Below are 17,746 nucleotides of genomic sequence, written 5' to 3' on the forward strand. Positions count from 1 at the left end.
GTGTGCATACTCGCACAGTCTTACTGATTTTAATGCAGCTGTCAAGAACTACCCTTATGCACTTGCTTGCTGGTTTGCAGACTCACTAAAAAGATTTCACAGGACCAAATCATCCTCAAGCCTCATGCTTCTGTGGCTGGTAACAGTGGATTTAGATTGTGTGAGCTCTGTGGGATAGGTAGATGGAACATCAATGCAGAAAATGAGTATAGTTGACTCCATTATGTATTCAGGTGCACAGTGATATAGATGTGGAAAGAAAACATTTTTTAAATACCTTTTTGCACTTGAGAAAAGTGAGGCAAGGACGTTGGGAATGAGACTCTGTTAATACTGCCACTGTGTAGAAAGATGTGGTTAAGACTTCAGTAAGGTGCTGTTCAACTTCACTGAGCCCTTGAAGCCTCATCACGAGTTGCATTATGAAGTTTTGTTGCAAAACTAATCTGTCTCTCAAGAATGTTGTGTCATTTAAAACTGCCTCTGTCTTTCATGATCAGTTGTAAGTACTTCAGAGAAGGAATCATATCTGTTTTTCACATGTTCTCCTTCTCCCACACTGTTATTCCTTCCATAGTAGTTTATTGACGCTCATCTCTTGGAAAATCTGCAAAATAGCCAGAAATATTTATCTCTTCATTACTGCTATAGCTATTTCTATTCACATGTGAATTATATTTACTTTTTAGATGTAATAAAATCACCCAAATAGTACTAAATTAACATCCTTGGTCTGAGAGAAACCCACAGAAGTCAGGTCTTTTAGTCAGATCTTTTAATTATCATACTAACTTCTGCATAGGTGTACTGACATCATGCTTTAGTATTAGGCGAAGTTCCTTTCTTTTTGCATTATGCTTACAGAAAGATCTCAAAGAGAGCTGCATTGCATATTTCTCAATGTCAATTTTAAAATTTTAGGATTTAAGGAATCAGCAGTATAAACTGTTTTAAATTATTCTGCTGAAGTCCAGTCCATTTCCTGCATAGGTCCTCAAGGGCCAGTGAAATTTTGACAGAAATACAAGAAGCATTACGTTAGGAACTCAGTGAAAGGGATGTAAAAAAATGTCAGAGAATTCCTGCTAACTGCAACCATTGACATGGTAAAAATATAACAGCATGCAAGTTTTGACGAATGTAGGAAACCATGTTTTGATGTGTACTTAAGGTGTTAACCTGCAAGTTGTCATCTAAATACGTGGTTGCCTATCAGCTAATATGTGGGAGACTGTGTCTGCTGATTTTAGAATTCCTTTCACTATTCACTTTTTCTTCTCTTTTCCTTCTGGCTATCTTGGGGAAGCTCCTGAGGAAGATCTCAGTCAGGGAAAATTTCTGTTTCTTTCCCTAGAAAATAGTATAATATGCAAAGTCCCATTGCATAAACATTTTATCAAAATCATGGGAAGGCAGAATTACAATGCATGACTTGTGGAATGCCTAGTTAAATTCTTTCAGAAGCACATTTTGGCAAATTACTAACATTGGTACACCCTTGGATTTTTATACCTACACTTAACAAACAGGTTGAAACAATGGTTGCAATATAGAGCTGCTACATCCAGTATCTTTTTTATTAACACCACTTCCCACCCCACCCCTTTAAAATTAAGCAGTACCAGACGTCTAACCACAGATACATACACCAACCCTCAGAGCTACCTACAAGAACACCAACTACTATACCTTAAAATCCTGCTGCTGGGGAATGGAGGTCTGCCTTAAAATTTTGGGTTCTCAGGTTAATCTATGCCACATTCACCTTCAGCTGCCCTTCTGGCCTTCCTGAGCCTGGTGCACAAGCAGTCAGTGACTTCTATTCCCAAGTTTAGTATTGAAAAACAGTTGAAAAATACTGTTCATAATTGTGATGCATATCTTTGCAAGGCTCAGTGAATTTGCTGGTTGCATTGAGAAGGTCTTCAAGCACATTACTTTCTTTCACGTTAATGAATGTTAACGTTCCAAGCCTGTGTGTAGGATCACACACTGTTTTCAGTATCTTCAATCTTCCTGTCACCGAGTTACATTGGCTTTGTGTTGGGTATTGTAGTGATCTCAGGTAGTTACAATAATTCTGAATTAACTAAGTAAAGTTCAAAATTAATCTTTGAAATAAAGATAAAATTCTATTTGAGACTTTCAGTAGCCTTTACTATTATAGAATGGCTCCAAATTTATGTTGCATCTGCTCTGGCAACTCTCAATGTCATTGTGTCTAGTTGTTGTTTAGGGAATGTAGGCATCAGACTAACAAAATTTTGCCCAAGATCATTGCCAGAACATGAATTAGAATGAGTATTTCCAGTCCTAAATGATCATCCTGCAGCTTGAGGGGTAATCCTCATCATTCAGACGTATGCATGGGATTCTCTGTGGTGGAATGGGAAACTACTGAAACCAAATTACAAACTGGCATCAACAAACATCCTTGGCAGAAAAAGCAGCCAATTAAGGCCAGGCTGAATATTTTGGCCATGCTAATTATGCTTTGATTTTTTTCATGCCAATCAATATTAATTTATAAAAATGCATAGCTCTTTTTGAAGACTTTCCAGATTTATTTATTGGAGGAAAAAGCTGTTGTTTTCATGTTTTTGAAAACTTTGGGTGAATTTTTTGGGCAATATGTGCAAAAGATAGAAATCATACTAATTAACCGGTTCAACACTTTACATCATCAATACTCCCTTTAACTCAGAGAAGAGGAAAAGAAACATGTAACCTCTAAACTTTCCCCCCCAGTTTATAATCTATAGTGGCTAAATGGATAATTTTTGAACGGGTGCAATAAAACTTACTCTTAAGCTGCAACACTCTATTTCAGGTTCAAGCTGAATCAAATTTTTACAGGCAAACTGTTGACCTCTAGGCCAAAAGTGGATAGGGTTGTAATGGAAATGCTGATGAGCCTTAATAAAGCAACTCTTCCGAATGTCAGAGTTTCATCTAGTACATGTACTGCACTATATTACACCTCTTGCATGTACTGTAAATGACACATGAACAAATCAAAATATCATCAAATACAACCAATATATGTCACATTCACACAGAGATATGAAATAAGTGGTGAATGTGAGAAAATCTTCTACTGTAAAGTAAGAATACCAGCTTGAAAGACCTCCTTCTTGCAGTACAATTAATTACTGAGTTCATTAATTAATGAACATATTAGCAAAAGAACACCATTACTGACCAGTGTAGTCCTGATATATTGCCAGGTCAATACACTATTGAACATGAAACAGGACCTTCCAGGGTTTTTTTCCTCATGACCCACAAACACATATATTATTCCTGCACGGTCAGCACTTCTTTGGTACCATTATATTTCATATTACTTATTCTTTTAATCACACATCCATAGACCAGTGTTTTATAACCTGACTAATGAGTAATTGGACAGGTGACATTGGGACTGAGGCCCTGAAGTGTCAGGCATAATAGAGCAGGATTTTTTTTCCCCACTAGGTTTTTGAAAGCAAAAGGTTATAAAGGAGCAGATAGGATAAGAGGAATAAAGGATTCTTGTAGCAGAAATTTGTCAGAGAAATGCAGATATTAAATGTATCCATGAACAATAAATGTCTTTACATTGTCTGATAAATTGTTTACATTTGTCTGATTCAGATAAATAAATAAATCTACCATTTAAAATAATTTTGAGGCTTTTTCATTGTCAGCAGCCAATGAGCTTAGTTAGGCCAAGCTAATTCTGAATGTAATTTTTTTAAAGTCACTACAGTTCAGATAATTATTTTCGGTATGGAAAATATGTGTGAGTGTGTGTATTAATTCTTTGAGAAAGGCAAGAGTCTTCATAATTCTTCAGTATCTCTGTGGCAATGCATACCAAGAACCCTTCCCCCACCTTAGCCTCCAAGTAATCATTGATTGCATCTAAATCTATAGAGATATCTTTTCCTGGCAGCTCTGGTAGTTACAGTAGATTGTTAATCTGTGAATGATCAGAATAAGCCTCTCTGTCTCAGAAATCTCCATGCAAATTACATCTAAATGCATGCCATAAATTTATTAGTAGCAGTTTGAAGTGCACAGGTCATCTTCTACACTATTTAAAAACATATGTCTGTTATATTAGAAAGAGTCTCATCCAATTTATATTCACTTTTCTGTGGCTGTAGCTAGCCCTTGTCAAAGTAAACCTGTGTAATTTTTGAAATAATTCTAAAAAGAAGATGAGAAAGTCTATTATTAAGGAAGGTGTATTGTTAAGCATATTTGAGATCTCTGCATGGGACTGGATTTTACCATTGGTACTTTGAAACAGAGAAATACATGTTTAACAAATGAGTTTTAAGAGGTAAAAGGCTATTCTAGATATTGGAGAAAGAAGGGTGTAAAGGCAAGTTACAGGATGCTTTTTTAACCAGTCCTATTCTTGTACCTTTATCATTTTATTGTTTTGGGAAAACATAAAATCCATTACTTCCTTTTGCAGCAGAGTTGTGTCTTAAGTGACCCCCAGAAAATTTAAAACCAGCCTTTGGATTCCATGTAGAAAGGAGGAATATATTTGTAGTTTTCCTTTCCATATGTTTTTGTTTCCTAATTTTTATCTGGATTTGAAACAGGTATGGTCCTATGGTAAGACATCACTAGTAACTTTCTTTCTTCATGAAGACAGTATAAGACCAGGATATTTATGGAACCCCTACAGCATCGTCATCCTACAGACTTTTTTTTTCCCCCTAAAGAAAATAGAGCAAATCTTAAAAAGATTTTAGGAATGTATTCATCTCCATGGGACATACGGCCATATATTTTTGAAAGAAAATTAATTTCTATTTATAAAAGTAGCAAGGCATTGAATGTTAGGCAGCTGGGCTTTGCTTTACAGTTAATATCATTCTACCCACCACAACAAATTTGTACAAGCAGGAAGAAATACATTAACATGTTTTTTCTGTTTCTTTTTCCAGGCCATCCGCTGTACACTGGTAAATTGCACATGTGAATGTTTTCAGCCAGGGAAGATTAACCTGAGAACCTGTGATCAGTGTAAACATGGCTGGGTGGCACATGGTAAGAAATATATATTCTGGGATTGTTTTTACAATTCTTTCCATCTTTACCAGTATCTTTAAATAATAAGAACTGGATTGATACAGACAATAGTGGTAGCGATTTGTCTACCTATGCATGTGTGCACAATCAGGGTTTGTGCATGTGTGTGCATGCACATGCTTATTTTACAGCAATTTAGAGTGGAAAAGTTAGAGTCTGTTATTCTGACAATAGCTTCAAGTACCACTGCTGTTCAAAAGCTTGTGTACATCTCAAAAGAATATTCTAGACTCCAGAAAAAAATGTAGTTCTAGTCAAGCTTAACAGAAAGGCAAAAAGTTTATAGTATGGTTGCACAAGAGAGTTTGTATTGCAAAGCATCAGCCAGTAAGTCATGGGGCCAAATGGAGATTCAAATTTACCAGAGTCAAACATTCAGCTCTCACATGTTGAGAGTGTATCCTGTGTGACAGAGGAAGTGTGCATATGTGATTTATGTGTTGAATCTCTCTTCCCATGTTTAAGTGTCTTAATAAAGAAAGGAAGGATTAGAATTCCCAGATCAGGCAAGAAAGGCATGAAAGGTGTAAAAATACACATAAAACGCTTAACTTTTATTTATCCTTTTCTACCTCATGTTCTTGGAAGGGATTTTTATCTTCGTAGCCATTATTGAATTAGCATGAGAGAGTAGGAGAGAGCTGTATACACCATTAGAAGGCAAATAAGGAGGATACCAAAAAAGATTTAATGACAGAAAATAGGGAGGGGTTGGGGGGGGGGGGGAAGAGAAAGATTACTATATGTGTGGAAACAATTGCTGTTGAAGTTTTCTTCTCATGATCTAGACTATAGGCATCTAAGCAACCACAGCCTTCATTCCCCACTTCTTCCAGACATTTAGGGGCTTATATTCTGTGAATTTTATTTTATTTTGATGAGACCTTGAGTGAAAGGTTAGTACTTTCCTCCTAAGGCACGCTTGATCTCTATTTATTTAGTTCATGTCTATGTGATTTTGTGCTTGGGTATGCTGACATGGCAAGTGTGAATGCTCAAAAAATGCAACAGTTTGACAGAGTTTTTATTCATATGTATGGAAAGATAAACAGGTATGCAGGTACCATGCAGTCCTGTGTCACTGCCCAACATTGCCTCCAGATTGCCTAGAAGTGCCCTAGCCCCCCACATCTGGTAGCTGACTGCAAGTTTTCATCTACTAGGTTATCTAGGGACATAGTTTATCTTTGTAACTCTTATTTCCCAGAAAATTATGTTCAGTCACTGAAATAACAGATTCACATTTCTTAGAAGAATCACTAAACTTCACAAAATTTGTATAGTTCAGGCATACTTGAGGTTTTGTGTAGAATCAGCATCTGAGGTTGTGTTGATTGGAAGATAGGGAAGCACTGTCCAGTGCTTCCAGGGTGCTTTTCCAGGGTGTCCTCCTGATAGCAATAGAAACTGAGAGTCTAGCGCTTAGATTCTGGCACATGGACATCCTAAACTTTCTTTTTAATGAGTACATTTTGGAAGAGTTTGGAAGAGTATAATCAGATTTTCCTCCCAGTGAAATGATTCTTCTCTGTGAAGTGATTGACTTCGAAATCAGAAGTTAATATTATAACAGCAATCTGAGATTACCACAGTGTATGTAATGGAAATGTCCCTGTTTTAAAAATCCAGAAAGTTGAAAGCTGAATGTGATGATTTGGGATACATCACCTGCTCCCATACCTGTGTGCTTAACATTCCAATAGGAAACTTAATACAGCTATATATTATTAGGAAGTGTTTATTTTGTTATTGTGACAAGTGAAAAGTTTCTTTTTCTTTTTTTTCTTTTTTTTTTATTTTTTTGAGTGCACTTTGTGTACATTTATCTGGAGTATTTACATTTTTTGGCAGAGTGAGAAGTCAGATATATCACACACATCAAGATTGGTCTTGTATATTATCTTCTGGAGACAATGATATATCTGCTTCAATTCTTGATCTTAGTTATCTTTGAGGATTTTGAGGGCAACATTCAGGACACAGATGAATTGACTGTATTGTATCACCTGGATTTCAAAATGTCTAAAATCAGCTTCCAGTTCGGAAGACTTTTACTTTAAAACTGTTAGCACAGTACTTTCAGAAGCTGTTCCTTGAAAGCAAAGAGTATTTCCTGCTTTAATTAAAAGGTTTCCTTGTGTTTTTTATTAATGAATTTCAACTCAGTTCCTTGACACATGATGTAGTGCTTTACTGAATGCACTTTTCAAAGAATAGGCGTTTCCAGCAGGAAGTAGTGTGCTTATTCAGTTCTGATAACCTGGAATCATAATTAACTGAATAGATCAAGAAATAGCTTAGAACTGCAGTCTACTCATGCTGTACTTGACTAATCTGTATGGAGTTAATTCATTTTAATAGCTGCCATTTAAAACACTGGAATTCATAGAGGGAGGAGAAAAGGGCATACAGCCACCACTATACTGTTGCACTTAGCAACTGCTGGCCTTTCTCTTCTCTCCTGCTTCCATTCTCATGTGTTCCCCCACTCATCTAAAATAAACTGCACACATCTTGAAAGAAAGACTTCCTACATGTTCAGATACACCTGTCTGGAGCTGCCAAAAGTAGGATTGCAATTACATGAACACATTGAAAAGTAGTTTTGTGGCCAGATAAACGTTTCTGTTGTCGACAGTTCAGCTTATCAAGGTTTGACCCCTGTACTACAGTGGCAATCCTACCATCAGTGTTTTTAAGGCCAAAGCCAAAAGCTGCACGGAGCATAGCAGCATTATCAAGTACTGCTGTACATCATGGAGTATGGGTTAGTCTGAATATTTTAAGGTATTTGGATGACTAGACTGTTTTCATTTGTTTTCAGCTAAAGCCTGGATTTTATCTTGTCAGGTTAGGGACATTTAATTTTTTATTTATTTTTTAACCCAAAAATTACATGGCTTAAATTGGATGAGCCATTACTCAAATTAAGCCGTCAAACAGATAAAGTCTGTTCTAACTTTTTTTTTTTTTTAATGGTAAAGATACTTTGTATAATTCATATGGAAAATAAAATCTCATTAGAATCTTTATAGTCAATTTTTTAAGGAGAATTTATTTTAACACAGGCAATTGGTATTTTGTGGCTTTTAAATAATACTGTATTTAGGTGACTATAAAAAATACTTGAGCACTTGGTTTGTTCTCCTGCTATTTTTTGTATTAAAAGAAACATTTTATCCTGTGAAGATACTCATGACATTTTACTTTCTTTAGCACAAAAATCACTAAAACTTTATTGGAAATAATAAAAAAAACCCACTCTATTTGCCATGCATTTCCTCTAACTGAAGTATCTTAGTCTATGAGGAAAGAAATTAAGCAAGTCTGCAGTAAAAAGATGTTGATTTCATTGACTTTGAATTTTGTCTTTTATACTCATCATTGATGTCAGAATAACAACTACCATACTGCTAGCAGAAGCACTCTTATTATATTTTGTCCAACAGATCAAAAGACCCAATATAGTATCAATCAAGTGCAATCTTACCTACTCTCATAACTGCTTTGCTCCAAAGAAATGTGCTAAAGTGACATAAGTTACAGTGGACTAAAGCTATTATTTCTGATATTCATTCTACTCACTTTAGTGTCAATATCCCCACCAAAAAAGCCCAAACAAACAATCAAACAAACAAAACAAAACAAAACAAGCCCCCAAAGTATAATAATGTTACTAAGTTTGTGTGAAATCACGGTCATCTTGTTTCAGATACAATCAGAAAATTAGAAATAACAGGTTTTTTGTCTTACTCTGAAATGAGTCACTGGTAAAACTAAGAGATCAACAGCGTGTTTCTGGTAAACCATGCATATTTGGACCAGTTGAATTTTACATTGTTCAATCTACTTTAGGAAATAAAGTATCTTCTAAACATTTTTGCTCTCCCACTTCTTTCTCTCTCTCTTTTTTGTTTTCCCCTCTTCTAGAAAACTTAGTAGGCCTTAGTCTACATTTCCATTAGAAAATGATCTTTGGTATCTTTTCATTTGCATCATGCCAATCAGTGCAGTTCAGAGCTCAGCTATTCATTCAAGTAAGGTTTGACACCTCTCTAAAGTATGGTAAAGTCACATACAGCTCCATATAAGGTTTGGTCAGACGTTCTCTCCAGTAACTTTGAGATTAAGTTCTGTTTGGCTCTAACAAAAAAGACAAAGTAACATTAATTAGTAGATTTTGGCCCATAAGGCACATCCACTATTTTTTGGACTAAAAGCTGCTATGCAGAGAAGAGTAATACTCAGAGACTTGCCATGTGAGTTCTAATTTCCCCTTGCAGAGGAAGTTTTCTGGTGCTATGCTAGTATTTGTAAAATGCATGTTCTAGCTTGCTGTTAATGAGACTAAGAATGTAAGCAATCTCCATTAGAAAATGGACAATGTCATAAAATCAGATGCATAACATGACTGTGACTACTTCATTTAGAGTGGTTGAGTTTTCTGAATTTCTACATGGTAGGCCATGAAATTGTCACGTAAAAGAAATGAAATGAAAACAAAAGGAAGGAACCATAGGTGGAAATAAAAAAAGAGAAGAAACAGAAGAAAAGAAAAAAAAAAAGGAATGTAATTATAGTCGACTAGTACAATAATTGGGTTATTTCTGTATTGTCTGATAGGATATAAAAATCATCACAATTTATAATATGAAATACAGTTGTTTCCTTCTATTAAATTTATTTAATTATTTTAAATGCTTTTAAATTACTTGAGAAAATATTTTTTTTAATAAGTTATTATTTATATTTAGATTTTTGGCAAAGTAATTCTCTGCAGCTCATTGATAATGAAAGCTAGTTATTCATGACTTTTAAAGTAAAACTGTTTTAGGTGTAGTCTGGCTTTTCCTGTCTTTTACTGACAAGATCATTTTAATCCATCTATTATAACTTTCTTCTGACCCTGAAGGTGGAGGCATATTTTTCATTACTGAGTTGCTTCCAGGAACCTTACAAGATTAACCTTAATTACTGGTAAATACTTTTTTAAATGCCCCCCTTCTTTGTATGCCATTCCTTTATGCTTCCCTTTAGCAGGATTTTGTGAAGCAGCCAATGAAGCACAGAGAAAATGTTCTCTGTTATCTTGTGGGCACTCTGACCCAGTGTCTGGTTTTAAAGCCTGTCACACTGGTAGGAATGATGTGATGTAGTGTTTGCTTTGCGTTACACTGCTATCACCCATAGTGCAAGTCAAGCTGAAGTGAAACCAAATCCAGATATTACGACATCCAAGACAAATAGTATTGTTTCAAAAGTTTATAAGACAGAAATGACAGAAAAGAAATATGTTTAGATGCCCCAAGAACAAATAAGAAGCCTTCTTTTTCATCCTTGTATTTAGCTGATACTTACATAACCATATGGTCAAGAGTTTAATCCTCATGCAAATTTGACACCCTCAGGTGTCAAGTAATGTTTTCCTGAGAGGTAAAACATAGACTCTACCCTACATATGTTCACACTTGCACCTCTTTGATTTCCCTCAGAATCTGTTTAGTTTAAAATATTTTCTCTTCTTCCCTACCACCCCGAGGATATCTTAACTCATTCAGGAAGAAGTTAGACCTTTCCACTTCTACCCAACTTCATAGGCTTACATTCCTGGGTTTGAATAAGCCTTTGGACATAGTCAGGTGAGATTACAGCTGACCAGGCATTAAGCATTCAGCTAGGGGCTGACTAAGTATTTGGTTAGCCCTAAACAGGCTGTGACTCATTCTGAAGCACAGTGCCTGTTTCTGCTGGGTTGGCCTATATTCACAACTAAAAATGAAATCTTTCCTCATTGTGAACATTTTATTTTCTGAAAAGCTTTTAAATTAGTGATTACACTTTATGCTTTCACAGAATTGTCATTAATATCATCAGATACTAATTGGCAACTCTGAAATACACTTTTTAAAATTATGATTGCCCTTGACTAGCTATAAAATGTCCATAGATGTTTAGACTAGAAGTATTTCAAAAGTGCAAGATACTGTTATTTGAGTGCTCATCATTATTGTATTTACATTTTAGAGAGAAGGCTTAATCTCATTTAGCACACCCACTACCATGGGATAGAATTCTAGGAGATGTCTCAGGCAGTGATACCTTACCCTTTCTTCTTAAGGAGAGAATCCAGAAGGAAACAAATAGACTTTCTGTGTGCAAGATGGAGCAAAGGTTATTAAAACAATGACTTTAAATTAACACCAGGAATTCTTCTTTCCAGCCACAGTAGAGGCTGCCTTTTGGAAAGGTAGTCGGTGAAATCCATGATCATGAGCCATTTAAGTGTGATGATACATGTTCACTACATGCCATAGCTTCAGATGGGAGCAATAGAGTGTATGGTGATTGCTGTTTGATTCCCAAATGAGCAGGAAAAATTTTGTGAGACATGGGAGTTCAAACCACCAACAGATTTGTGGGGAAGCAGTGGTAGTCTTCTGTAAGATGCATCCACTTCAGAATGTTTAGGTGACAGTACCTGCTCACTTGCCTCTTTTAACACCTATGCTGCTGCTCATGAATTGCTGTGATGTGCTAACCACTTTATCATTTTATTACAATTTATTACATCATAAATTTTTATATCTTCTTAATGATCCTACAAGAAGCTTAATTGTTTATAGGAACATCCTAATTAACTAGAGTTCACTAGGTTAAGCAGAGCACAAATTGAAACAGCTCTAAATGAAACAAACGCTACTACTTCATTTCATATAGTTTCATAAGGTTAAAATAGGATTTGACTGCAAGAATAAAAAAATCCATACTTTAGGATGTTTAAATGATAATACCATGGGTAACTTTAGCTTTCTCTTTTGCAAATGTGAAATTGAAAGGAAAAACTTTTTTTTACCTACTAGGAGGAGTTTCATTTTGAGCTATAGCATTATGAGGACACTTGCCCCAGATTAATTTAGCAGACAGTAGTGTTACTCAATTATCTCATTTCCATCTGGATTTTAGAAAGAGAAAAGATACTAGAAGAAATGTACAACATGAGCCTCAGAGACTTTTCTGTTTTCTAATTGTATTCTAATTGATTACAGTCAATTTTTCTGAAGTATGTTTAACAGGAGCTTTGTGAAGTGGTCAGAGTACATGAATTGGGATGGGTAACACTGATGTGTATGAATGGTAGAATTAGTTTTATGAACCAGTCTTCCCAGGGTCTGAACACCTTCAGCTTTCAGCAACCTTAGGACAGCAGGTTTTCCTGGAAAAACTGAGATGGCTTAGTACATATGGGAGAGCATTTCATAGGCTTGAACCAGAGTTACACCCTAAACTGAAACACCACCATGGTCTTGGCTTGCCTTTGTGAAATACATGTATGACACCATTTGAACAGAATGATATTAACAGGTGGGCAGTGCCTATTGCATTTTCATTACAGTTTTCAAGGCTGCATAAAAGATGGAATAGGTTGCCTGAGAAGAGGTGGAATCTTACCCCCACCCCCTGTTTAAGGACACATCTTGGCAGAGCCAACTAATCTAAAGCCCTGAATGCATTAGAAGACTGTACCAGTCAATATGTAGAAATCCCTTCCCACCTGGAATTTCTGTAAAACTGTGAATCACAGTTAATGGAATTGAGGTGCATTAGGATTAAGATGGAAATCCTCCAAATACAAACCACAGATTGGGACTGCCAAATATGCTTATTCTTGCTGTGTATAGTATGTCAATCAAATGATGTTAGGATGATTAAGATACATATTAAACCCCATCTTACCATTATTAAGGGAAACAATAGTTTTAAGAAGGTGTTAATGGCTGATAGGAGGGGGACATTTAGTTTTGGAGACAAGAGACAGGAAACTTCAAAGTTGAATGACTAATCAAAATAATAGAAAGAAATTATTAATTTAGCATCTACCATTATAGATTGTAGATTTCAACAATGACATAATCAATCTATGTGTCTAGGAGCAGCAAAAGTAGACTGTCCAACCAAAAGTTCTGAGCCAGTAGTCAAAGGCAATGAGAACACTGACCATGTCTGCACCATGAGCACAATTCCTTATTGTCTGACCATGGTAGACTGAATGAGAAGCTGGTGACTGTCCATGGACAATCTCAGGCACGGCAACGGAGTGTAGTCAGGTCAAGGGTCCATCCACAGGCTTCAATCAGAACAAAAAAAGGTGGGGCCAAACCTGGGTTAGCAGACCAGGCTGTAACATGAGTCTCAGGGTAATCTAGAAGACAGGACTTCAGCCAGACACACCCACAATGTAGTTTAGGAGGGGAACAAACATCTGGGCCTGAACTTTAGTAGGGGTCTGAAAGCCTGGACTCAGGATCCCGGCTGGTGGGCATAATTGGTGCATGAAGACTGTGACACCATAATCCATAGCTGCTGTCTGCAGCAGAGGACACTACTGATACCAACACACACAGAAGCAGCTGTGTGTTGGAATGTTCACATGATGGATCTACATGTGTTTCTCCATCACTAATCATAAGACTAATCAGCTGAAGTCCTCTTTTATGTAGGCACCAATGCAAATACTGATGGAGAGTGTTGCAAGGTCCAAAGCCCAGATAAGAGGCTCTGTCTCATCTTCCCTACCCTAGCTGCAATAGTCAGGTGTCTTCATTCCTGCAGTACGTCCATGCAGGAAATTTCTAGCCCAGATATTTTATGAGAATTTGGGATGAAGGTCCTTTACAGCATGTTCCTTTGAACACATTAGTTGTGAAAGAGAAGGGGGGAGAAAAAGCCTACCATTTTATTTTTATTATTAATTTAAAGGGCCAATTCTAGTTCAAAGACATGCTTTTGAGGTACCACTACATAAACTTAGATCTAACCTAAATTTCTGGGAGAAAGCATTTGGGGCACTTTTTTGGTCTTTTTTTTTTTTTTTTTCCTTCCCCTTTGCAATCATGTTTTCTACTATCTAAGAAAAAATGTCTTTCTACAGAAAGAAAAAATAAAGGAGACACCTGTTTGGCTTGCAGGAATTGGCCAGGGAACCTGTTTTCCTGACAGGCCAAAAGTAACTAGCATAGGGCCCTCATAAAAAAAAAAGGTCAGAATTCTTCTTTTTTTTTTTTCTCCCTCCTCCCCCCACCATTTCATGTGAACATTGGCAGAAACTCTGACAAGCAGTTCTTCATATTTTATTATGTTCTTGTCTGGCAGAATCTCTGTCAGGCAAAAACCTTGTCAGCGGAAAACCTGTCGTAGGATCAGAGGAGACAAAAACAGGTGTCACAGAGGCAGTCAAAACTGAAGGAAAAAAAAGATTAGGCTAAAGAGGGAAAGGCAGACAATTACATTAATGCCATTGCTTTTATCTTATAGATGTGTGTTATTATCTCGGGGTGCTGAGTGCGCAATTGCCTCAAAGAAAAGTAGACAGGAGACAAGGGGAAACTTGATAGTTATTAACTGAAGAGGCAGTGTGTCAAAGCTGGATGAGGTTCAAAGTTTTGTAAAGGGATAAAAAAATTGCAGACAGCAAGCAACGTCTGTGAACAAACTGTGGTTCTGCTTTCGGCTACATAAACCTAGTAGCATTCTAGATATTTTAACTTGGAATCAGATCATAGACAGAAAAATTAATGAAAGTTTTCATTCAGTCTTTTTTTAATAACATTTATTTTGTGTACATGCAACTGAAATGCTGGGGGGTTTTTTGTTAGAGCATGAGGCATGGTGAGGCATGAAAACATATATCAGTTTAGTTGATGTGTTGTTTGGGTTTGGAACACCTATTATCAACACATGTTTAATTTTAAAATGCTATTAAGAAGCCTTTTACTAAGTGTGAACATCTGTACATGCAAGCTGTAAATTAGCAGATCACATATGTGTCCCTCCGTCAGAGACTCGGTGCATTTGGCAAATAGTTTCCATTATTAGTTTTTAAATACATTAAAAGGCATTAAAAAAAAACAATTTTGCCTTTGAATCAGAACTTTTTTACTTACTCTCCTTCCATGATTTTTATCTTGGTGAACATTTATCTTTTATGTGGAATAAATTGTGAAAGCAATGAAGAGAAAGCTGAAAAAGAGATATCCAAAGGATGCTATGTTGTATCTGAAATTTGTACTCAGACTGATTCAGGATGTTCACCCACTGATATAAGTCATGTCCCCCACTGTCTTTCTCCAGGAATGAATGGGATAATTTCCTAAACCATGAAAATACTAGAGTTTTTCAATAGATCCTGAAAATTTTTCTTGTCCTTAGTCACTTTCTAAGCATAATATTTTTGAGGAGCAACTTATTTCTGCCTTTAAAATGCATCACATTACACTATGTTAGAGGTGGTAAATTTTCATACTGAGGGAGGCTAGTTTAGAAAGCCTCTTTTGTATGTAATAAGTGGCCCCTCCAGCATTTTAGTCCTCACTAAGGATTTGTTACTCTTTCTTTCTGTGGTTGATGAAAAAGAAGAAAATTGTGAACTGTTCATGTTCACCATTAAAATCAAGAGTAAACTACAGTGCTCGACATTGCCATTAATAATACTGTATCTGTTTTACCACAATCAACACACTATTGTTGCAAACAGTATTATGGAATCATTTTATGCTGGTATTATATATAGATAGATTAGATATAGATATAGATATAGATATAGATATAGATATAGATATAGATATAGATATAGATATAGATATAGATATAGATATATAGATATATAGATATAGATATAGATATAGATATAGATATAGATATAGATATAGATATAGATATAGAGATAGAGATAGATATAGATAGAGATAGAGATAGAGATATATAGATAGATATATATATATTTATAGTATATAGAATATTTAATCTGTCTTCTAATTTTAGTTTCTTTTGCTGCAAAAAGTGGCCCAGTTATTTAGATTTTAAAAATGTCTGGAAAGCTCTTTTTATTGTCTAGATACAGACTACGTATAATTTTTTTCATCTTCGTGTTCTTGAGCAAATTTTTTATCATTTGTATGTGTGTGTACTCCAATGGTGTTCCTCTTTGGCAAGCTGGGAGAGCGCAAAGAAGAAAATACAGAGTGGTTATATTGGAGAGCCCAAAACTAAAACTGAAATGGAATGAGATCCATAATGCCCTACTGCAACCTGTAGACTGTGGTGTTCTGAGATACACAGCCAGGCAAATCAGCCTAGACCTTTCGCTTTTCATCCCTCTCAGGTTAATAAAATACTTATCTAGGATCAGAAAATTAGCAAGAGATAAGTGTATTTACCAATTGCATTAAAACTATGATATTTTAAATTCTTTTCTATTCAGTAAAGGCAAAATGTCATGCTTTTATTGTAGCTATTCAAAAAATAGTATGAGACCTCTAAAGTAAAAAATTCATCACTGCATATTTGTATTTCTTTTACTTAGCAAAAATGGAATCTGCTCGGAGGCATGGCTTTTAATTTGGTTGACCTTTATCACTGCATATTGGGAAGGAAGGGGTCTAAGGGCAATGGGTAAATTTGCAGAGCTGAGCCTGTGAACTGGACACGGTATAGATGAAAAGAAAAATATCTTCTTTGTTTTCTGTCTTTTGATAAATTTAAGAATAAGTTGTGCCTTATTTTAATGTATCCTTTGTACTTAAATTCAATTTAATTCCAGTAAAATATAAACAAGATACATTTCCCTCCTTACTTTACTACATTAAAAAACAAAATGAAACAAAACAACCCCACTACGAATAGAACATAAAAGTAAAAGTTTGTTCATTAATTTGCTGCAAAGATGTCCAAAGTTGTTTTTTTTCCTAAAATATTACATAATAGGAGTACTGCAGACTGTAATATTGATGCTGTAATATTGAAGATTGACATTGCAACAATTTCAAAGTTTTTTTGACATTTCAGATTGTAGTGAGCAAAGTCTCCCTACAATCTAGGGAATTTTGTTTGCTATTCAAGGAGCTAAAGAGTGAATAAGCCAGCATGGAGAGGTTCAGACTTGACTTTAGGAAACACTTGTTTGATGGGAGGGGTGGTCAAACCACAGACTTCCTAAAGATGTGGTCAATGCCCCAAGACAGTCCCAGATTCAGAGGCATTTGGACAACCCCCTCAATATGGTTTAACTGATTATCAGCCCTGGAGCGCTCAGGTGGTAGGATTAGATGGGTTTTTTTGGTTTCTTCCAGCTAAAATATAATTCTCAATTATTATGGTGCATGTTTGATACTTCAGAGTTGGAAAAACATTGTTGAAAGGTTCCTAATTCCTGTACTAATTACCCTGTTAGTAATTTTTCATTGTTGAAGGCAATCTAGTGTCCTCTGCACAATCCTTTCTGCTCCACCCTCCCTTTTTAACAGCTTAAATGTCTGAAACCAGTTCTTGAAATTGGGAATTTACTAATTGTGAACAAGTAACAAATGTTACTTTACTGAACGTTGTCAGAGTAAAGAATAGGAGTATTTTTAGGCCATCCCATGAAGATGTTGATTGTTCAGCAAGATTTTAAGATCAGTTAGATCTCTTCTTTCTGTATCAGAGAACACCTTTTCACACAATCTGAATTAATTAATATCAGAGTCACTATCAGGGCAGTGCTAACAATTAAACTGCACTGTTAAGAAAAGGTACTTTTCATAGTCATAATTTTGGAAAAGATTGTGTATGTTACAGCTAAAATGTCTCATACATGTATGGGTGAACTTTTGATTCC

General features: G+C 35.8%; 1 protein-coding gene across 1 annotated transcript in view; it reads left to right on the plus strand.

The window, feature by feature from the left end:
- Positions 1-17,746, plus strand: part of BNC2 (basonuclin zinc finger protein 2) — a 333,130-nt gene that overhangs the window by 208,682 nt on the left and 106,702 nt on the right. The window contains exon 3 of the mRNA XM_058827265.1: positions 4,950-5,052. Coding sequence (XP_058683248.1) covers positions 4,950-5,052 — 103 coding nt within the window. The remainder of the gene's footprint in view (positions 1-4,949; positions 5,053-17,746) is intronic.

This window comes from Poecile atricapillus, chromosome Z (genome assembly GCF_030490865.1).
Source record: "Poecile atricapillus isolate bPoeAtr1 chromosome Z, bPoeAtr1.hap1, whole genome shotgun sequence".
Taxonomy (NCBI): domain Eukaryota; kingdom Metazoa; phylum Chordata; class Aves; order Passeriformes; family Paridae; genus Poecile; species Poecile atricapillus.